This window comes from Leucoraja erinacea, unplaced genomic scaffold (genome assembly GCF_028641065.1).
Source record: "Leucoraja erinacea ecotype New England unplaced genomic scaffold, Leri_hhj_1 Leri_432S, whole genome shotgun sequence".
In the NCBI taxonomy this organism is placed as follows: domain Eukaryota; kingdom Metazoa; phylum Chordata; class Chondrichthyes; order Rajiformes; family Rajidae; genus Leucoraja; species Leucoraja erinaceus.
The window spans coordinates 27501-50188 of record NW_026576333.1 but is presented as its reverse complement, the minus strand read 5'-3'; the positions used below and the strand labels follow the sequence as shown (position 1 = coordinate 50188).

Sequence of the window (22688 nt, the reverse complement as noted above, 5' to 3'; positions counted from 1 at the left end):
TTGCTTTCCCTCTCTCCATCCCCTCCCCCTCCCCAGTCCTGTGCCCAGTCTGACCGAGTCAGACTACATTTTATCTGTAGGGAACAGGCAACATTTCAGCTGGGACATTGTTGGCCGGTGCGGGCAAGTTGGGGCCGAAGGGCCTGTTTCCACACTGTATCACTCTATGACAAGTGTAAACATAGAAAATAGGTGCAGGAGTAGGCCATTCGGCCCTTCGAGCCTCCACCGCCATTCAATGTGATCATGGTTGATCATCCAACTCAGTGTTCCAGGACGCTGGGACATGTTGGCCGGTATGGGCAAGTGGGGCTGAAGGGCCTGTTTCAACACTGTATCACTATGACTAGTGCAGCTGGAGCATGTTGGCCGGTATGGGCAAGTGGGGCTCAAGGGCCTGTTTCAACACTGTATCACTATGACTAGTGTTGCTGGGACATGTTGGCCGGTACTGGCAAGTTGGGCCGAAGGGCCTGTTTCAACACTATCACTATGACTAGTGTAGCTGGGGCATGTTGGCCAGTATGGGCAAGTGGGGCTGGAGGGCCTGTTTCGACACTGTATCACTCTATGATCATCAAACAAAAACAGAATGATTCACCACTATAACTTAAGCACATGAGCTCCGAGCCACTGACCATGGCACTAATTAATAATAATCACAGATACACCTAATTTGTTTTTGATTCTTTTTATTTAGATCCTTTACATACATATTATACCAACAATATAATTCACAACTTAACTTTTATAAATTTGGCAATTTTCCAAAAATCTTTGAGCACACGTAGCGATTTAAGGCCAATATTACAATGAAAAGAATTTTAATACAAAAGAGCATGCAGTTGCTTTAAATATAGTCTGCAATCCTGAAAAGAGGACTGAAGTTGCATTCAAACAGGGTATAAATATTGTAATTAGCAGTGAATCAAATTATTTTAAGTACGGGGGTGGGGGAGGGCGAGAGTAGCGGACATTACACAATAAATAGGTTTCCGATTGCAGTGTTTAAGAAGGAACTGCAGATGCTGGAAAAATCCAAGGTCGACAAAAATGCTGGAGAAACTCAGCGGGTGAGGCAGCATTTTATGAGAAGCTAGATATGGCTCTTAAAGATGGCACCAGTGCAGTTTAGAAGGACGAGAGGATATCTTATTGAAACATATATAGGGGTCTTAAAGACAGCGGAGTCAGCCCCTTCCTTGCGATTCCTGGACAGGACTGTGCAGTTTGCACAGAAGCCAGCGGTTCGGTACCACAACGCAGGGCAGGTCAATGAGCGAGCAATCTCCATACAGAGAAGGAATGGGCGACGTTTCGGGTCATCCTGAAACGTCGCCTATTTCCTTCGCTCCGTAGATGCTGCCTCACCCGTTGAGTTTCTCCAGCATTTTTGTCAACCTCGGAAACTAAAGTGGTAAGCTTAAAATATATCAGATGAGCCCCACACACGCAAAGTTAGGTATCACCGCCCATTTAGCCATCTGCCTTTTGGAGAGCTCCATCATGCAACTGGTCTCATAATCCACAGAAGACTCTGCGGAGAGAACCTCAGTTTGTCCAGAGCTCAACAATCAGAAATAGCTTCATGCTATGCACGCACTTAAAAATTGGCAACTGGCATTAACGTCTGAGAGGGGAAGATGGATAGCGTTGAGTTACACTCTACCTCGTGGACTCTGGCTTCCTTGGCCAAACCTTTGACCAACTATCGGACCAGTTCACAATTATAAAAAAAAGATAATATGTCCTCCGTTTCTTACTTCAATGAGAACGGTTACTTCGAAGGGTTTTAGTAATGCCTACCGTCCCACTTAGGAAACCTGAACAGAAACCTTTGGAGAGTTTGCACACCACCGAAGGTTTCTGGAGGTTGCAGGTGGTTGCAGGTAGTGGAAGCAGGTGGGGAGACCGACAAAAACCTCCGGGACCCGCACGGAAACCTTGGGTGGGGCGCAAAGTCTCCAGAGGTTTCCGTTCGGGTTTCCTAAGTGGGACAGGGGCATAATAGAGAGCAGGCAGGCAGTGCATGGTGGAGGAGGGAGTGGGGGAAGAAGGGTTTTCTAAGATAATTGCTTTGTCATATCACTCTATGTTTAAGAAGGAAAAAACGAGACACCACATTTGGAAAATATTAGGCTCGTCTTGGCAGAAAAACCGGATCATTTTTTCAAGATATGGACACCCTTCACCGAATTCTTACAAGGGTAGTATGGCACAAACTCAAATCTAAACTTAAATCAGATTCTGGGCTGGGGGTGAGGAGGAGGGTGTGTGGGAGTGGGGGGTGTGGGGGGGGGGGGGGGGGGGGGGAGGGGCAAGGTATATCCCCACTTTGCTTTTTTTTCCTTTTATCTCTATAGAAACTTACAAAATTCTTAGGGGGTTGGACAGGCTAGATGCAGGAAGATTGTTCCCGATGTTGGGGAAGTCCAGAACAAGGGGCCACACACACAGTTTAAGGATAAGGGGGAAAGTCTTTTAGGACCGAGATGAGAAAAACATTTTTTTTTCCACACAGAGAGTGGTGAATCTGTGGAATTCTCTGCCACAGAAAGTAGTTGAGGCCACAATTCATTGGCTATATTTAAGAGGAAGTTAATGCATTTCGTTGTCTCTGTACTGTACACTGACAATAACAATTAAAATTGAATCTGAATCTGAGATGAGATGTGGCCCTTGTGGCTAAAGGGATCAGGGGTTATGGAGAGAAGGCAGGGATGGGATACCGAGTTGGACGATCAGCCATGATCATATTGAATGGCGGTGCAGTCTCGAAGGGCTTCCCCCTGCACCTATTTTCTATGTGTCTATGCTGGCTCGAAGGACCGAATGGCCTCCTCCTGCACCTGTTTTCTATATTTCTATGTTTCCTGCTGCATTATGGAGATATATGAATGCAAATATACAACAGGAGCACAGGGGATTTGGTTAGTAATTTAAATTTGTGGCTTGCTGTGTTGTGGTTTACATACCATTCACAAATAAAATCCTCCCGATGTTACAATGTGCCTTTTACTTTCCCTTCTCATTTCCTTCCATTGACGACACAACAGAGAGCAATAACACGGCCGCAGATTTGCATACACAAATCACATTTCGAAATGGGCAACAGGAAATCCTCCCCAAATTAACATGCAAGGGAGAATCAAAAAAGTATTTCGATTCAGAGGCTGCATATTTACCAAGCCGGCAACATGTATTGAAGGATGAATGCTTGTCTTTCAGGTTTTGCTACAGTCACGCTGACGGCTTCTATGGAAAGGTTTGGCGAGATAATATTTACACTTGGGCTTAAAATCAACAATCACTATCCCGTGATGTGACTATGTTGCAGAACGGGTCAAATGACGAGATTATATTGATAAGAAGAAGAGTTTCGGCCCGAAACGTTGCCTATTTCCTTCGCTCCATAGATGCTGTTGCACCCGCTGAGTTTCTCCAGCATTTTTGTCTACCTTCGATTTTCCAGCACCTGCAGTTCCTTCTTAAACAGATTATATTGATAACCTGATCGCCCGGTGGCTCAGCACATCAACTCCCCCCCTCCCATTCCCAATCCCAATCCGACCTTTCTGTCCTGGGCCTCCTCCATGGCCAGAGTGAGTCCCACCGTAAATTGGAGGAGCAGCACCTCATATTTCACTTGGGTAGTTTACACCCCAGCGGTATGAACATTGTCCTCCAATTTCAGGTAGTCCCTGCTTTCTCCTCCTTTCCTCGCCTCTTCCACAGCCCATTGTCTCCGCCTCTTCCTTTCTTCTTCCCCCCCCCCCCCCCCCTCACATCAGTCTGAAGGGCCTCGACCCGAAACGTTGCCCATTTCATTCGCTCCATAGATGCTGCCTCACCCGCTGAGTTTCTCCAGCATTTTTGTCTACCTTCGATTTTCCAGCATCTGCAGTTCCTTCTTAAAGATTATATTGTCACGTTGCCAGCCAACAATGATGGGAAAACATAAAAATCGTTCGACTGGGCTTGTATTCACTGGAATTTAGAAGGATGAGTGGAGACCCTATAGAACCCTATAAAATTCTTAAAGGATTGGATACGCTGGAGGCAGGAAACATGCTCCTGATGCTTGGGGGAGTCCAGAACCAGGGGCCACACACAGTTTACGAATAAGGGGTCGGCCATTTAGGACCGAGATGAGAGAAAATGTTTTCACACAGAGAGTTGTGAATCTGTGGAATTCTCTGCCACAGAAGGCAGTGGAGGCCGATTCACTGTATGTGTTCAAGGTAGATTTAGCTCTTGGGGCTAACGGAATCAAAGGATATGGAGAGAAAGTACTGGTTTTGGATGAAAGTAGTTGAGGCCACAGTTCATTGGCTATATTTAAGAGGGAGTTAGATGTGGCCCTTGTGGCTAAAGGGATCAGGGGGTATGGAGAGAAGGCAGGTACAGGATACCGAGTTGGATGATCAGCCATGATCTTATTGAGTGGCGCAGTGCAGGCTCGAAGGGCCGAATGGCCTACTTCCAGAGAAGTGAGGAGTCAATCTGGGCCTGCCACCTCTCTTCCTGCTGCAGACAGCCAATCCAATACTTTGGAAGCTGCCTCTACCAAGGAATGCTAAGCCCCTTCCTTGCGATTCCTGGACAGGACTGCAGTTTGCACAGAGACCCAGTGGTTCGGTACCACAAGGCAGGGCAGGTCAACTAGCAAGCAAACCAGAGACCCGTTCTTGACCCGTTTCAGGTCGAGAACCATCTTTAGACTGACCCATTCCTTCCCTCCAGAGATGCTGCCTGTCCCCACTGAGTTTGTGCCCCGCCTTTTGTGCCTATCTTCGGTTTGAGCCACCAGCATCCATAGTCCTTCCTACACCATACGGCAGTGGTTCTTGTACACCACTACAACTTGCATGGACTTGGGCAATTGGTATACTACACAGACCGCCATTTACCCCACCACATCTTGTTCAAAACAGCCATCTTCTTCACCCCACACACACCAGTCCCACACACACACACACACACACACTTGAGGGGGGATCTTATAGAAACGTACAAAATTCTCAAGGGGTTGGACAGACTAGATGCAGGAAGATTCTTCCCGATGTTGGGGAAGTCCAGAACAAGGGGTCACACAGGCTAGATGCAGGAAGATTGTTCCCGATGTTGGGGAAGTCCAGAACAAGGGGTCACACAGTCTAGATGCAGGAAGATTGTTCCCGATGTTGGGCGTAGGGCCGGTTAGCTCAGTTGGTTAGAGCGTGGTGCTAATAACGCCAAGGTCGCGGGTTCGATCCCCGTACGGGCCACTTGCTTTTCAACAACGTACCTCGGTGACTGCCAATCACCACCCCCCCCGGACACTTATTATTATTTATTCAAATCGTTTGCTATGTCGCTCTTCCAGGGAGATGCTAAATGCATTTCGTTGTCTCTGTACTGTACACTGACAATTAAAATTGAATCTGAATCTGAATCTGGAAGTCCAGAACAAGGGGCCACACACACAGCTTAAGGATAAGAGGGAAGTCTTTTAGGACCGAGATGAGAATAACATTTTTTTTCACACAGAGAGTGGTGAATCTCTGGAATTCTCAGCCACAGAAGGTAGTTGAGGCCACACAGTTCATTGGTTATATTTAAGAGGGAGTTAGATGTGGCTAAGGGGATCCTGAAAATATGAGATTTGTATTAGCAGGAAAACCAGAGCAATTTTCGAAGACATGGATTCCATTCGTTGATTCATTACAAAGATAGTGGCCCTTGTGGCTAAAGGGATCAGGGGGTATGGAGAGAAGGCAGGTACGGGATACTGTGTTGGATGAACAGCCGTGATCACATTGAATGGCGGTGCAGGCTCGAAGGGCCGAATGGCCTACTCCTGCACCTATTGTCTACGTTTCTTGCCCTCCCATACTTTTCAGTGGTCATTCCGTCCTCTTCCCATAGCCTATACCATCACTCGTCATTATTTAATTGCAGCCAGTTCAGCCCGACCCCCCTCCCCGAATATCATACACTTAATTAAAACAAAAATGTGCAAAACAGTTCACCGAGCACCCACATCGTTCTCGGCTCCAGGCGTTGGCAGTTGAGGAAATCCGACATTCCTTTTGAAAAGATATCTTTGAAAGTTCTTTTTTGAAGATAAGATAATAATAATAATGGATATAAAATAACCACTTTGGTCGCCGCCGTCGGACTGCGTGGTGCGTCGGAGGCGGCTTTCCCGCACCTCGCGCTTCCCGCTCACAAGTTGTCGGACTCCGCGGCGTGGTTGGTGTAGGAGTAAGTGTTCTTCCCGTTACGGGATACCTGTAATAGAGGGACAACACGTCACACAGGGACGACAGATGGCACAATGGGCTAAGTGTTCGGCTGGCGACCGGAAGGTAGCCGGTTCGAATCCCGCTTGGAGTGCATACTCTCGTTGTGTCCTTGGGGCAAGACACTTCACCCACCTTTGCCTGTGTGTAAATGTAATGTAATTATGTGAAGCACTTTGGGGTCAATGCAAGTTGACTAAAAATGTGCTATATAAATAAGATTATTATTATTATTATTATTATTATAATGCGCGGCAAAACCCGCTCGCAAAGAAACTTCCTTGACTACAGTATAATAACAGGGAAAAAATTAATATTAAAATTCTGGAAAGGCCCTATAACCCCCACAATTAAAATGTGGATTGTGGAAATGTCAGAGATCCTACATCTAGAAAGAATTAGACTTGTCTTAGAAACATAGAAAATAGGTGCAGGAGTAGAGGCCATTCGGCCCTTCGAGCTTGCACCGCCATTCAATATGGTCATGGCTGATCACCCAACTCAGTATCCCATCCCTGCCTTCTCTCCATACCCCCTGATCCCTTTAGCCACAAGGGCCACATCTAACTCCCTCTTAAATATAGCCAATGAACTGTGGCCTCAACTACCTTCTGTGGCAGAGAATTCCAGAGATTCACCACTCTCTGTGTGAAAAATGTTTTCCTCATCTCGGTCCTAAATGATTTCCCCCTTATCCTTAAACTGTGTGTGGCCCCTCGTTCTGGACTTCCCCAACATCGGAAACAATCTTCCTGTATCTAGCCTGTCCAACCCCTTAAGAATATTTAAGAGGGAGTTGGATGTGGCCCTTGTCCGGCAACTTTAAGCTGTGCACGCCATACGCAAGAAGAAGAAGAACCTTTTACACACCTCTTCTCTCCTCCAGGTTGGGCGGTTTCAAGTTGGGAAAAGGGAAGTACAACGGGATCTGGGGGGTCCTTGTTCATCAGTCAACGAAAGGAAGCATGCAGGTACAGCAGGCGGTGAAGAAAGCGAATGGCATGTTGGCCTTCATAACGAGAGGAGTTGAGTATAGGAGCAAAGAGGTCCATCTGCAGTTGTACAGGGCCCTAGTGAGACCACACCTGGAGTATTGTGTGCAGGTTTGGCCTGTTGGCCTTCATAACGAGAGTCGTAGAGTATAGGAGCAAAGAGGTCCTTCTGCAGTTGGAATCCAAAATAAATTGGCATATGGATAAGGGAATGGAGGGTTATGGTATGAGTGCAGGCATGGAGGGGAAAAAAAGTTGTTCGGCACGGACTTGTAGGGCCGAGATGGCCTGTTTCCGTGCTGTAATTGTTATATGGTTATAGTTGTACAGGGCTCTAGTGAGACCACACCTGCTGCCCCACAGCCATCAGGCGATTCAACCTGGCTCGGTCAAAACTCGGAACATTAATAGACCATTATCTGTTATTTTGCACTTGTGAATGTTCCCGATGTTGGGAGAGCCCAGAACCAGGGGCCACACCCAGTTTGGGAAAAAAGGGGTAAGCCATTTAGAACGGAGACGAGGAAACACCTTTTCTTACAGAGAGTTGTGAGTCTCTGTAATAGCCCATTATCTGTTATTTGCACTTTATCAGTTCATTTATTCATGTGTGTATATATTTATACAATGGTCTATGGACACACTGATCTGTTCTGTATTCATGCCTACTATATTCTGTTGTGCTGAAGCAAAGCAAGAATTTCATTGTCCTATCTGGGACACATGACAATAAACTCCCTCGACTTGTCCCAGCTACACTAGTCCCACCAGCCTGCGTTTGGTCCAAATCCCTCCAAACCTGTCCTATCCATGTACCTGTCTATCTGTTTCAGCTGGCTCTTCGAGCCAGCTGAAACAGATAGACAGGTACATGGATAGGACAGGTTTGGAGTGATTGGAGAGATAGTCAGGATAGGACAGGTTTGGAGAGATAGTCCCAGCCTCAACTACCTCCTCCGGCAGCTCGTTCCATACAACCATATACTCTGTGTGGAAAAAGTCACCCCTCAGATACCTATTGAATCTTTCCCCCTTCACCTTGAACCCGTCTCCTCTGGTCCTCGATTCCCCGACTCAAAGTCCCATTTAAACTGGAACTTTTATCTCTCCGCCTGCACTCTCCCGAAAGAGAATTCTGCCACCGAGCCAAAGCCGACACTGAATACCGACTAAGGATGATTAGTGGGAATAAAGAATGTGGCACTGATGCGGCAGGTCTCTGGAGGGAATATCTTAGGCGTAAAGTATGTACACAGCATAGAGTTGCATCCCTACAGGCCTCCGTTGCCAAGGATTTTCAAATTACTAGTACACTGCAATGCCCCAGGTGTCACATGCCAACATTACCCCTTACGCCCTGCTCCCAACCTGTCCCGAGTTGGAACAGAGTACAACATTTATGAAGGAACTGCAGATGCTGGTTTAAGGCACAGAATGCTGGAGTAACTCAGCGGGACAGGCAGCATCTCTGGAGAGAAGGGAATGGGAAGAAGGGTCTCGTAGCGGAGTCAGGGGATATAGACAATATCTAAATGGCTGACTCCTTATTCTAAGACATAGAAACATAGAAAATAGGTGCTGGAGGAGGCCATTCGGCCCTTCGAGCCAGCACCGCCATTCAATGTGATCATGGCTGATCATCCCCAATCAGTAACCCCGTTCCTGCTTTTTCCCCAATATCCCGCTGACTCTCTCTCGTTATCTTTAAGAGCTCTATCTAGCTCTCTCTTGAAAGAATTCTCTCCCGAGAACCAGCCTCCACCGCCCTCTGAGGCAGAGAATTCCACTGACTCACAACTCTCTCTGAGAAAAAGCCTCCAAATGGCGCCCCTTATTCTCTGTGTGAGGCAGAGAATTCCACTGACTGTGTGTGTGTGTGTGTGTGTGTGTGTGTGTGTGTGTGTGTGTGTGTGTGTGTGTGTGTGTGTGTGTGTGTGTGTGTGTGTGTGTGTGTGTGTGTGTGTGTGTGTGTGTGTGTGTGTGTCAACTCTCTGTGTGTGTGTGTGTGTGGTGTTGTCCTGTGTGTCGTGTGTGTGTTCTAAATGGTGTTGTTGTGTGTGTGTGTATTCTTAAACTGTGTGTGTGTGTGTGTGTGTGTGTGTGGCCCCTGGTTCTGGACTCCCCCAACATCGGGAACATTGGAGAGAAGGCAGGAACGGGGTACTGATTGGGGATGACCACATAGAATGGCGGTGCTGGCTCGAAGGGCCGAATGGCCTACTCCTGCACCTATTGGCTATTGTCTCGACCAGAAACGTCACCTATCCATGTTCTCCAGGGATGCCGCCTGACCCACCGAGTCACTTTTTTTTTGCATACTTTTGGGGAGAATTCAAGAGAATGGGGTTGAGGGGGAAAGATAGATCAGCGAGGCATGATTAAATGGCAGAATCGACTCGATGGGCCGAATGGCTTACTTCTGCTGGCAAGACTAATGAATCTCAGACATCCTGGAACAATACCGGCTCATTCAAATCAGCTAATTTGCATCTCATTTAGTCAATCTTTCCAATACTTTTGCAATGTTTAATGATCTGTCTGCCTCTCTCTCTCTGCCTGTCTCTGCCTGCCTCTCTCTCTGCCTCTGTCTCTCTCTATATATATCTGCCCCCCTCTCCCTCTGCCTCTCTCTATCTCTATCTGTCTCCCTCTCCCCTGCCTCTGTGCCTCTCTCTGCCTCTCCCTCTCCCTGCCTCTCTCTCTCTGCCTGCCTCTCTCTGTCTCTGCCTCTCCCTCTCTTTCTACTGCTTCTCTCTCATAGAAACATAGAAACATAGAAATTAGGTGCAGGAGTAGGCCATTCGGCCCTTCGAGCCTGCACCGCCATTCAATATGATCATGGCTGATCATCCAACTCAGTATCCTGTACCTGCCTTCTCTCCATACCCCCTGATCCCTTTAGCCACAAGGGCCACATCTAACTCCCTCTTAAATATAGCCAATGAACTGGCCTCTGTACCTCTCTCTCTCTGCCTCTGTACCTCTCTCTGCCTCTGTACCTCTCTCTGCCTCTGTACCTCTCCCCGTCTCTCTCCCTCTGCCTCTCTCTGCCTCTCCGTCTCCCTCTCTCTCTCCTGCTTCCCATCCCTTCCAGTCAATACAAACTGTCAGCAGACACTCAGAAGGCAAAATGCTTTATAGATTTCCTGAAACTCAGTCACAATCTAAGTCAGGGTGAGTCTGTGGAATTCTCTGCCACAGAAGGTAGTTGAGGCCACAGTTCATTGGCTATATTTAAGAGGGAGTTAGATGTGGCCCTTGTGGCTAAAGGGATCAGGGGGTATGGAGAGAAGGCAGGTACGGGATACTGAGTTGGATGATCAGCCATGATCATATTGAATGGCGGTGCAGGCTCGAAGGGCCGAATGGCCTCTACTCCTGCACCTATTGTCTATGTTTCTACAATCGGGCATTATTGAGTGATAGCCCGGGTTGTGTTGTAATCCTAATGCTGACTAACAGCGAGGCAATCGAGGCAGCACATTCCATGCAGATTAATGCAGGGTGTTGCAACAGGATAGAGTTTCAACCACAGGTGCACCGGGCGGATCACTGCTCACAGTTGTTCAGTAAATTCACTCAAAGTGGGTCAGCCCGAGTTGGCCGACGACCTCAGGACTATCACCGACCGGCACGTCGGCCAGTCCTGGAGTCGGCAAACATTCGGGAATAACGTTGAGAGAGGAGGATCGCGAGGACTTGGTCGCGGGGATGTCCACCGAGTCTCACAGCAACATAGACAATAGGTGCAGGAGTAGAGGCCATTCGGCCCTTCAAGCCTGCACCGCCATTCAATATGATCATGGCTGATCATCCAAATCAGTATCCTGTACCTGCCTTCTCTCCATACCCCCTGACTCCCTTTAGCCACAAGGGCCACATCTAACTCCCTCTTAAATATAGCCAATGAACTGTGTGGCCTCAACTACCTTCTGTGGCAGAGAATTCCACAGATTCACCACTCTCTGTGTGTGTGAAAAAAAATGTTTTTCTCATCTCGGTCCTAAAAGTCCAGCTCCTAAAAGGAGGTCCAGCACTTAGCAGCATGGTGCGCTGACAACAACCTGGCCCTTAACTCCAAGAAGACCAAGGAGCTCATTGTAGACTTCAGGGAGTCCAGAGGCGGCACGCACACCCCCATCCACATTAACGGGACGGAGGTGGAACGTGTTTCTAGCTTCAGGTTCCTGGGGGTCAACATCTCCGATGACCTCTCTTGGACCCACAATACCTCAACTCTGATCAAGAAGGCTCATCAGCGTCTCTTCTTCCTGAGGAGACTGAAGAAGGTCCATCTGTCTCCTCAGATCCTGGTGAACTTCTACCGTTGCACCATCGAGAGCATCCTTACCAACTGTATCACAGTATGGTATGGCAACTGCTCTGTCTCCGACCGGAAGGCATTGCAGAGGGTGGTGAAAATTGCCCAACGCATCACCGGTTCCTCGCTCCCCTCCATTGAGTCTGTCCAAAGCAAGCGTTGTCTGCGGAGGGCGCTCAGCATCGCCAAGGACTGCTCTCACCCCAACCATCGACTGTTTACCCTCCTACCATCCGGGAGGCGCTACAGGTCTCTCCGTTGCCGAACCAGCAGGTCGAGGAACAGCTTCTTTCCGGCGGCTGTCACTCTACTCAACAACGTACCTCGGTGACTGCCAATCACCACCACCCCCCCCGGACACTTATTATTTATTCAAATCATGTGCTATGTCGCTCTTCAAGGGAGATGCTAAATGCCTTTCGTTGTCTCTGTACTGTACACTGACAATGACAATTAAAATTGAATCTGAATCTGAATCTGAAAAGATTTCCCCCTTATCCTTAAAATGTGTGTGTGGCCCCTTGTTCTGGACTTCCCCAACATCGGGAACAATCTTCCTGCATCTAGCCTGTCCAACCCCTGAAGAATTATGTACGGTGCAGGAGTAGGCTCGAAGGGCCGAATGGCCTCCTCCTGCACCTTTTGTCTTTTGTCTATTGTCTATTGTCAAGACAATTTTATTTCTATAGCATATTTAAAAACCACTCAGTGGTTTACATCAGTGCAGGGACTAACGTGCTATATACATGCCATAGATCTAACAATACATACATACATACAGTGGTGAGGAAGGGGGGGGGGGGGGGGGGACAACAAGTGGCAAAAACGGGAAAGCAGACTATTATCTAAATGGTGGCCAATTGGGAAAGAGGGAGATGCAGCGAGACCTGGGTGTCATGGTACACCAGTCATTGAAGGTAGGCATGCAGGTGCAGCAGGCAGTGAAGAAAGCAAATGGTATGTTAGCTTTCATTGCAAAAGGATTTGAGTATAGGAGCAGGGAGGTTCTACTGCAGTTGTACAGGGTCTTGGTGAGACCACACCTGGAGTATTGCGTACAGTTTTGGTCTCCAAATCTGAGGAAGGACATTATTGCCATAGAGGGAGTGCAGAGACATTTCACCAGACTGATTCCTGGGATGTCAGGACTGTCTTATGAAGAAAGACTGGATAGACTTGGTTTATACTCTCTAGAATTTAGGAGATTGAGAGGGGATCTTATAGAAACTTACAAAATTCTTAAGGGGTTGGACAGGCTAGATGCAGGAAGATTGTTCCCGATGTTGGGAGAAGTCCAGGACAAGGGGTCACAGCTTAAGGATAAGGGGGAAATCCTTTAAAAACCGAGATGCGAAGAACTTTTTTTCACACACAGAGAGTGGTGAATCTCTGGAACTCTCTGCCACAGAGGGTAGTCGAGGCCACAGTTCGTTGGCTATGTTTAAGAGGGAGTTAGATGTGGCCCTTGTGGCTAAGGGGATCAGGGGGTATGGAGAGAAGGCAGGTACGGGATACCGAGTTGGATGATCAGCCATGATCATATTGAATGGCGGTGCAGGCTCGAAGGGCCGAATGGCCTACTCCTGCACCTAATTTCTATGTTTCTAAGAGCAATGAGAAGAATGGGGGGGGGAGGGGAGGGGATAACAAGAGGAAAGTCTAGTCAAGTCAAGTCAAGTTTTATTTGTCACATACACATACGAGATGTGCAGTGAAATGAAAGTGGCAATGCTCGCGGAACAACAAAACAACCAAACAAATTATAAACACAATCATAACACATATATTATTTTACATAATAAATAATAGAAGGAAAAACGAAAAGAAAAAGAAAAGGAAGAGCCGAAGGGCCTCCTCCTGCGCCTATTTTCTATGCATCTATGTATCTAAAGTCTGTACTGGTTTGCATTTTGATATGCAGATGCCTCTAATAGAAATGTATTAAAAATTAAAAAAACAAACAGAAATCAGGCCTGGGTCTCGCTGGCCAAAACACAGCCGGCAAATCATATCAAAAAAATTCCCATCAAAAAAAATCACGGCCATCGTGAACAAGGGGATGTCCCGCCAGGGCAGGATAAACAAACACAAACAGGCGGTGTATGTGGCCGGGGTGCGCCCTCATCAAGGATTGAGACTGTAAATAAAAGCTAGAACAGAGCGCAAACAATGCAGGGAGACTGGAGATAAATCCCAGCAGAGGAGCCTGCTGTATAAACAGAAGCGACGCTGAGAAACCCAAGGAGCCCTCAGTGACAACAGCAACAACACAAGCCTTTCAAATGCATTGTTTGACGATCGTTAGATCACCCTTCCCCCCCCCACCCCCCCATCCAACTCCAGAAGGCGAATGGTATGTTAGCTTTCATTGCAAAAGGATTTGAGTATAGGAGCAGGGAGGTTCTACTGCAGTTGTACAGGGTCTTGGTGAGACCACACCTGGAGTATTGCGTACAGTTTTGGTCTCCAAATCTGAGGAAGGACATTATTGCCATAGAGGGAGTGCAGAGACGGTTCACCAGACTGATTCCTGGAATGTCAGGACTGTCTTATGAAGAAAGACTGGATAGACTTGGTTTATACTCTCTAGAATTTAGAAGATTGAGAGGGGATCTTATAGAAACTTACAAAATTCTTAAGGGTTTGGACAGGCTAGATGCAGGAAGATTGTTCCCGATGTTAGGGAAGTCCAGGACAAGGGGTCACAGCTTAAGGATAAAGGGGAAATCCTTTAAAACCGAGATGAGAAGAACTTTTTTCACGTATTGAATGGCGGTGCAGGCTCGAAGGGCCGAATGGCCTACTCCTGCACCTAATTTCTATGTTTCTATGTTTCTATGAACAAGGCCGCCACTAAACGTACAACAAAAAAAACTATTCTCCGTTCCAGAGGGAACTGCAGATGCTGGGATTTCGAAGGAAGATAAAAATGCTGGAGGAACTCAGCGGGTGAGGCAGCATCTATGGAGCGAAGGAAATAGGCGACGTTTCGGGCCGAGACCCTTCTTCAGACATGGAAGGGAAGTTAGTTTGGGTGGTGGTCCACAATTTCCTAAAAGCTCTGCAAACCCATTTTAGACAATAGACAAGAGGTGCAAGAGTAGAGGCCATTCGGCCCTTCGAGCCAGCACCGCCATCCAATGTGATTATGGCTGATCATCCACAATCAGTAACCCCATTCCTGCCTCCTTCCCATATCCCCTGACTCTATCTTTAAGAGCCCTATCTAGCTCTCTCTTGAAAGCACCCAGAGAACCTGCCTCCACTGCCCTCCGAGGCAGAGAATTCCACAGACTCACCACTCTCTGTGAGAAAAAGTGTTTCCTCATCTCCGTTCTAAATGGCCGACCTCTTATTCTTAAACTGTGTGTGTGTGTGTGTGTGGCCCCTGGTTCTCGACTCCCCCAACATCGGGAACATGTTTCCTGCCTCTAGCGTGTCCAAGCCCTTAACAATCTTGTATGTTTCAGTCAGATATCCTCTCATCCTTCTAAACTCCAGAGTGTACAAGCCCAGCTGCTCATTCTCTCAGCATATGACAGTCCCACCATTCCGGGAATTAACCTTGTAAACCTACGCTGCACTCCCTCAATTGCAAGAATGTCCTTCCTCAAAGTAGGGGACCAAAACTGCACACAATACTCCAGGTGTGGTCTCACTAGGACCCTGTACAACTGCAGAAGGACCTCTTTGCTCCTATACTCGACTCCTCTTGTTATGAAGGCCAACAGGCCAAAACTGCACCCAACACTCCAGGTGTGATCTCACTAGGGCCCTGTACAACTGCAGAAGGACCTCTTTGCTCCTATACTCGACTCCTCCAGAGTGTACAAGCCCTGCCGCTCCATTCTCTCAGCATACGACAGTCCCGCCATCCCGGGAATGAGTTTTCTTTCTTATCTCTCCAGTCCTGGCATTTGCAGACACTAATGATCAACAAGCAGCCTGGTATCTTATTTAAGTTTCAACCGAGCGATATCTTTTTTGGAGGATTGTGCGATAGCTCGGATATTCGTGACTTTTATTGCACAGGGAACTCCCCCGCCCCGCTGATGAATAGCTTGTCAGAAATAACATTCGCAATTTACTATGAGCATTCTTCGCCAAGCAGATTAGAGCAGTGTAGTATCACTGCACCCACCTTCACTCCACAGAACTACACCCACACGTCCCTCCAGATACATTAGGCTGAGCAATTAACTTGGTTTGGAGACACAGCATGGAAAAGAGTACAGAGAAGGTTCACCAGACTGATTCCTGGGATGGCAGGACTTTCATGTGAAGAAAGACTGGATAGACTCGGCTTGTACTCGCTATGTTAGCATTCATAGCAAAAGGATTTGAGTATAGGAGCAGGGAGGTTCTACTGCAGTTGTACAGGGTCTTGGTGAGACCACACCTGGAGTATTGCGTACAGTTTTGGTCTCCTAACTGAGGAAAGACATTCTTGCTATAGAGGGAGTACAGAGAAGGTTCACCAGACTGATTCCTGGAATGGCAGGACTTTCATGTGAAGAAAGACTGGATAGACTCGGCTTGTACTCGCTAGAATTCAGAAGATTGAGGGGGGATCTTATAGAAACTTACAAAATTCTTAAGGGGTTGGACAGGCTAGATGCAGGAAGTTTATTCCCGATGTTGGGAAAATCCAGAACAAGGGGCCACACAGTTTAAGGATAAGAGGGAAGTCTTTTAGGACCGAGATGAGAATTTTTTTTTTCTCACACAGAGAGTGGCGAATCTGTGGAATTCTCTGCCGCAGAAGGTAGTTGAGGCCACACAGTTCATTGGCTGTATTTAAGAGGGAGTTAGATGTGGCCCTTGTGGCTAAAGGAATCAGGGGGTATGGAGAGAAGGCAGGGATGGGATACTGAGTTGGATGATCAGCCATGATCATATCGAATGGCGGTGCAGGCTCGAAGGGCCGAATGGCCTCTACTCCTGCACCTATTGCCTATTTTCGATGTTTGGAAGTAAACTCATCCAGAATCTGGCGCTGCCCGCTGTCAAGCTTGTGTACGTTCATCCCGACGGTAGCCCCACTCCACACACGGATGGTCCTACCTGTTCCTTGCCAGCTTCGGGTGCTGTGAACCTGCTGTGCGATGTGTAGTGTGGATATTCGTTACGGTCAGCCATGGGCACGTACGACCCTCGAGAGCCGAACAGTTCAAACTGCTTGCGCGTTCTACGCCGGCAAAAGTAGATCAACTGGAAGCAAGAAGAGAGAGCAGGGAGTCAAGTCAAATGACGTCCATGTCTATAGCACGTTTAAAAAACAACTCTCGTTGGCCATAGTATAGTGCTTCACATTGGTGGAGGTACTAACGTTATACAACAGTGGTCATAGATTAAACACAAACATCACTACACACATATAGTCCTCGCTCAGAGGATAGAAACATAGAAAATAGGTGCAGGAGTAGGCCATTCAGCCCTTCGAGCCTGCACCGCCATTCAATATGATCGTTGCTGATCATCCAACTCAGTATCCTGTACCTGCCTTCTCTCCATACTCCCTGATACCTTTAGCCACATCTAACTCCCTCTTAAATATAGCCGATGGACTGTGTGGCCTCAACTACCTTTTGTGGCAGAGAATTCCACAGATTCACCACTCTCTGAGTGTGAAAAAAAATGTTTTTCTCATCTCGGTCCTAAAAGATTTCCCCCTTATCCTTAAGCTGTGACCCCTTGTCCTGGACTTCCCCAACATCGGGAATAATCTTCCTGCATCTAGCCTGTCCAACCCCTTAAGAATTTTGTAAGTTTCTATAAGATCCCCCCTCAATCTTCTAAATTCTAGCGAATACAAGCCGAGTCTATCCAGTCTTTCTTCATATGAAAGTCCTGACATACCAGGAATCAGTCTGGTGAACCTTCTCTGTACTCCCTCTATGGCAAGAATGTCTTTCCTCAGATATGGAGAGAAGGGGGGTAAATCTTTTAGGATCGAGATCAGAAAAACATTTTTTTTCCACACAGAGAGTGGTGAATCTGTGGAATTCTCTGCCACATTTTCTAGTTGAGGCCACAGTTCATTGGCTATATTTAAGAGGGAGTTAGATGGTGACCTTGTGGCTAAAGGGATCAGGGGGTATGGAGAGAAGGCAGGTACAGGATACTGTGTTGGATGATCAGCCATTATCATATTGAATGGCGGTGCAGTCTCGAAGGGTCGAATGGCCTCCTCCTTCACCTATTTTCTATGTTTCTATGTCTTAGAATAATGAGTCAGCCATTTAGAATGGAGACGAGGAAACACTTTTTCTCACAGAGAGTGGCAAGTCTGTGGAATTATCTGCCTCAGAGGGTGGTGGAGGCCGGTTCTCTGGATACTTTCAAAAGAGAGCTAGATAGGGCTCTTAAAGATAGCGGGGTCAGGGGATATGGGGAGAAGGCAGGAACGGGGTACTGATTGGGGATGATCAGCCGTGATCATATTGAATGGCAGCGCCGGCTCGAAGGGCCGAATGGCCTCTACTCCTGCACCTATTTTCTATGTTTCTATCTATCTACGTTTCGATAGGGCTCTTGAAGATAGCGGAGTAAGGGGATGTGGGGAGAAGGCAGGAACGGGGTACTGATTGTGGATGATCAGCAATGATCACATTGAATGGCGGTGCTGGCTCACCAGAGAACCGGCCTCCACCGCCCTCTGAAGCAGAGAATTCCACAGACTCACCACTCTCTGTGAGAAAAAGTGTTTCCTCGTCTCCATTCTAAACGGCTTACTCTTTAATCAGTGCCGGCTCGAAGGGCCGAATGGCCTCCTCCTGCACCTATTTTCTATGTTTCTATCTATCTATGTTTCGATAGGGCTCTTGAAGATAGCGGAGTCAGGGGATATGGGGAGAAGGCAGGAACGGGGGGTACTGAGTGTGGATGATCAGCCATGATCACAGTGAATGGTAGTGCTGGCTCGAAGGGCCAAATGGCCTCTACTCCTGTACCTATTGTCTATTATGACAGGTTTGGAGGGATAGGGACCAAATGCTGGCAGGTGGGACTAGTGTAGCTGGGACATGTTGGCCGCTGTGGGCAAGTTAGGCCGAAGGGCCTATTTCCACACTGTATCAATGATTCTTTTGTCCTTTGTCAGTCAGGATATTGCGTATAGATTTCCCCACTAAAGCTGCATTGCATAACAGCGTTAGGAATGTTGATAGATGAGCCAGGATTTTGTACCACAAGACTCACACACCCACCACCAAAGAATTTGCATATTTTCCTAATCATAGTTCGAAAAAAAATCACCCCTCAGATTCCTATCAAATCTTGTCCCCTTCACCTCGAACCTACGCCCTCGATTCCATTTGTGTTTTGAATTCAATTAGTGTACTTGCTAGAATTTAGAAGATTGAGGGGGGATCTTATAGAAACGTACACAATTCTAATGGGGTTGGACAGGCTAGATGCAGGAAGATTGTTCCCGATGTTGGGGAAGTCCAGAACAAGGGGTCACACACACAGTTTAAGGATAAGGGAGAAAGTCTTTTAGGACCGAGATGAGAAAAAACTTTTTTTTTTTTCCCCCCCACACACAGAGAGTGGTGAATCTGTGGAATTCTCTGCCACAGAAGGTTGTTGAGGCCACAGTTCATTGGCCCCTGGTTCTGGACTCCCCCGACATCGGGAACATGTTTCCTGCCTCTAGCGTGTCCAAACCCTTAATAATCTTATATTTGCCATAGAGGGAGTACAGAGAAGGTTCACCAGACTGATTCCTGGGATGGCAGGACTTTCACATGAAGAAAGACTGGATAGACTTGGTTTATACTCGCTAGAATTTAGAAGATTGAGGGGGGGATCTTATAGAAACTTACAAAATTCTTAAGGGGTTGGACAGGCTAGATGCAGGAAGATTGTTCCCGATGTTGGGGAAGTCCAGAACAAGGGGTCACACACACAGTTTAAGGATAAGAGGGACTGAGATGAGAAAATCATTTTTCACACAGCGAGTGGTGAATCTGTGGAATTCTCTGCCACAGAAGGTAGTTGAGGCCACAGTTCATTGGCTATATTTAAGAGGGAGTTAGATGTGGCCCTTGTGGCTAAAGGGATCAAGGGGTATGGAGAGAAGGCAGGTACGGGATACTGAGTTGGATGATCAGCCATGATCATATTGAATGGCGGTGCAGGCTCGAAGGGCCTACTACTGCACCTATTTTCTATGTTTCTATGACACAGTGGGATTACTAATCACTAATACAATATTAGTTATGTCAAAAAAAATCCAGGTGTAGTCACACTTGCAGGACCAGTAGGGCAGTTTCATGTACCTTCAAGCTCCAGTTACAGTTTCGTGAATTTTAAATAAGGATAGAGTTACTGGCATATTTTCGCTTGGCCAACAGACGCTTCTACAGAAACTTCAGGAATTTACATACATCAAAGTAAATTGCAGGTGCTATAATATGTAGGAAGGTACCTTCTGCAGTTGTACGGGGCCCTAGTGAGACCACACCTGGAGTATTGTGTGCATTTTGGCCTGATGGCCTTCATAACAAGAGGAGTCGAGTATGGGAGCAAAGAGGTCCTTCTGCAGTTGTACAGGGCCCTAGTGAGACCACACCTGGAGTATTGTGTGCATTTTGGCCTGATGGTCTTCATAACAAGAGGAGTCAAGTATAGGAGCAAAGAGGTCCTTCTGCAGTTGTACAGGGCCCTAGTGAGACCACACCTGGAGTATTGTGTGCAGTTTTGGTCCCCTAATTTGAAGAAGGACATTCTTGCTATTGAAGGAGCCCAGCGTAGGTTCACCAGGTTAATTCCCGGGATGGTGGGACTGTCATAGGCTGAGAGAATGGAGCGGCTGGGCTTGTACACTCTGGAGTTTAGAAGGATGAGAGGGCTTCTCACTGAAACGTATATAATTGTCAAGGTCTTGGACACGCTAGAGGCAGGAAACAGGTCCCCGATGTTGGGGGAGTCCAGAACCAGGGGCCACACACAGTTTAAGAATAAGGGGTAAGCCATTTAGAACAGAGACGAGGAAACACTTTTTCTCACAGAGAGTTGTGAGTCTGTGGAATTCTGTGCCTCGGTGGAGGCCGGTTCTCTAGATGCTTTCAAGAGAGGGCTAGATAGAGCTCTTAAAGATAACGGAGTCAGGGGATATGGGGAGAAGGCAGGAACGAGGTACTGATTGGGGATGATCAGCCATGATCACATTGATTGACCGTGCTGGCTCGAAGGGCCGAATGGCCTCCTCCTGCACCTAATTTTCTATGTCTGTGAGTGGACATAAGTGGGCAACGCAGTGATGGAAACAGAGCAAGCCACAAGCGTTAAAAAAAAACAATCAAAGACTCACAAACAGGATGATGGCAACCAGAAGGATGAGGAGGACAACACAAGCGATGACCAGTAGAGCGATTCCCCATCCTGGCACCACAAAACTCTCTTCAGTTGGGGCCGCAGTGGTGGGAGGTGTGGCCAGATCCACTGAAGAAAGAAATCAAAATAACTCGAGTTAGTTACAGGAGTCCGTCTCCCCATATCCCCTGACTCCGCTATCTTCAAGAGCCCTATCGAAACATAGATAGATAGAAACATAGAAAATAGGTGCGGGAGGAGGCCATTCGGCCCTTCGAACCAGCACTGATTAAGGAGTAAGCCGTTTAGAATGGAGACGAGGGTACACTTTTTCTCACAGAGAGTGGCGAGTCTGTGGAATTCTCTGCCTCAGAGGGCGGTGGAGGCAGGTTCTCTGGCGAGCCAGCACCGCCATTCACTGTGATCATGGCTGATCATCCCCAATCAGTACCCTGTTCCTGCCTTCTCCCCATATCCCCTGACTCCGCTATCTTTAAGAGCCCTATCTAGCTCTTTTGAAAGCATCCATATTGAATGGCGGTGGAGGCTCGAAGGGCCTCTACTGCACCTATTTTCTATGTTTCTATCCACTGAGCGAGGACTATATGTATGTAGTGATGTTTGTGTTTAATGTATTTAATGACAGCCTGTTCGTTTTTCATCTTTTTTTTTATTTGTAGTGTGTTAAAAGTTTGTTTTAATGTTCTTCGGTTTGTTTTATATGGGGGGGGGGGGGGGGGGGGGGGGGGGGAGGGGGATCGGGGGAAACTTTTTGCCAGGTTTTTAACCTTGCCGGAGATGCGATTGATTTTCGGATCACATACACCGGTCACTCTGCAGCCTACCATCGATGGAGCTGGAGGCTTCCTCGGACTGTCATGAGCCCCACCGCGGGCCGCGGACCGCGGACTTAACGTCGGAGCCGATCACTTTCCTGGGATCTCTCCCACCGCGGACTTTACCATCAAGAGCTCGCAGGAAACATGTTCCTGATGTCGGGGGAGTCCAGAACCAGGGGCCACACACACACACAGCTTAAGAATAAGGGGTCGGCTAGAAGTAGTGTACTCGCTAGAATTTAGAAGATTGAGGGGGGATCTTATAGAAACTGTGAGATGATCAGTACTGGTTAACAAAAAAGACAGAGTGCTGGAGTAACTCAGCGGGTCAGGCAGCATCTGTGTGGAGAACAGGGATAGGTGACGTTTCACAGAGTGAAGGATTTGAGTATAGGAGCAGGGCGGTTCTACTGCAGTTGTACAGGGTCTTGGTGAGACCACACCTGGAGTACTGCATACAGTTTTGGTCTCCAAATCTGAGGAAAGACATTCTTGCCATAGAGGGAGTACAGAGAAGGTTCACCAGACTGATTCCCGGGATGTCAGGACTTTCATATGAAGAAAGACTGGATAGACTCGGCTTGTACTCGCTAGAATTGAGGGGGGATCTTATAGAAACGTACAAAATTCTTAAGGGGTTGGACAGGCTAGATGCAGGAAGATTGTTCCCGATGTTGGGGAAGTCCAGGACAAGGGGCCACACACACAGTTTAAGGATAAGGGGGAAATCTTTTAGGACCGAGATGAGAAAAACATTTTTTTTTCACACACACAGAGTGGTGAATCTGTGGAATTCTCTGCCACAGAAGGTAGTTGAGGCCACACAGTTAATTGGCTATATTTAAGAGGGAGTTAGATGTGGCCCTTGTGGCTAAAAGGATCAGGGGGTATGGAGAGAAGGCAGGGATGGGAAACTGAGTTGGATGATCAGCCA

General features: G+C 47.4%; 1 protein-coding gene and 1 non-coding gene across 2 annotated transcripts in view; one reads left to right on the top strand and one right to left on the bottom strand.

The window, feature by feature from the left end:
* Positions 1-3800: 3800 nt before the first annotated feature.
* Positions 3801-22688, bottom strand: part of si:dkeyp-92c9.4 (mucin-1) — a 21739-nt gene continuing 2851 nt past the window's right edge. Inside the window, exons 3-5 of the mRNA XM_055630563.1 lie at positions 20914-21044; positions 16662-16808; positions 3801-6273 (exon numbers count right to left, since the gene is read on the bottom strand). Of these exons, the coding sequence (XP_055486538.1) occupies positions 6208-6273; positions 16662-16808; positions 20914-21044 (344 nt within the window). The 3' untranslated portion in view covers positions 3801-6207. The remainder of the gene's footprint in view (positions 6274-16661; positions 16809-20913; positions 21045-22688) is intronic.
* trnai-aau (transfer RNA isoleucine (anticodon AAU)) lies at positions 5194-5267 on the top strand. Its single transcript has one exon. It is a non-coding gene; the product is annotated as a tRNA-Ile (tRNA).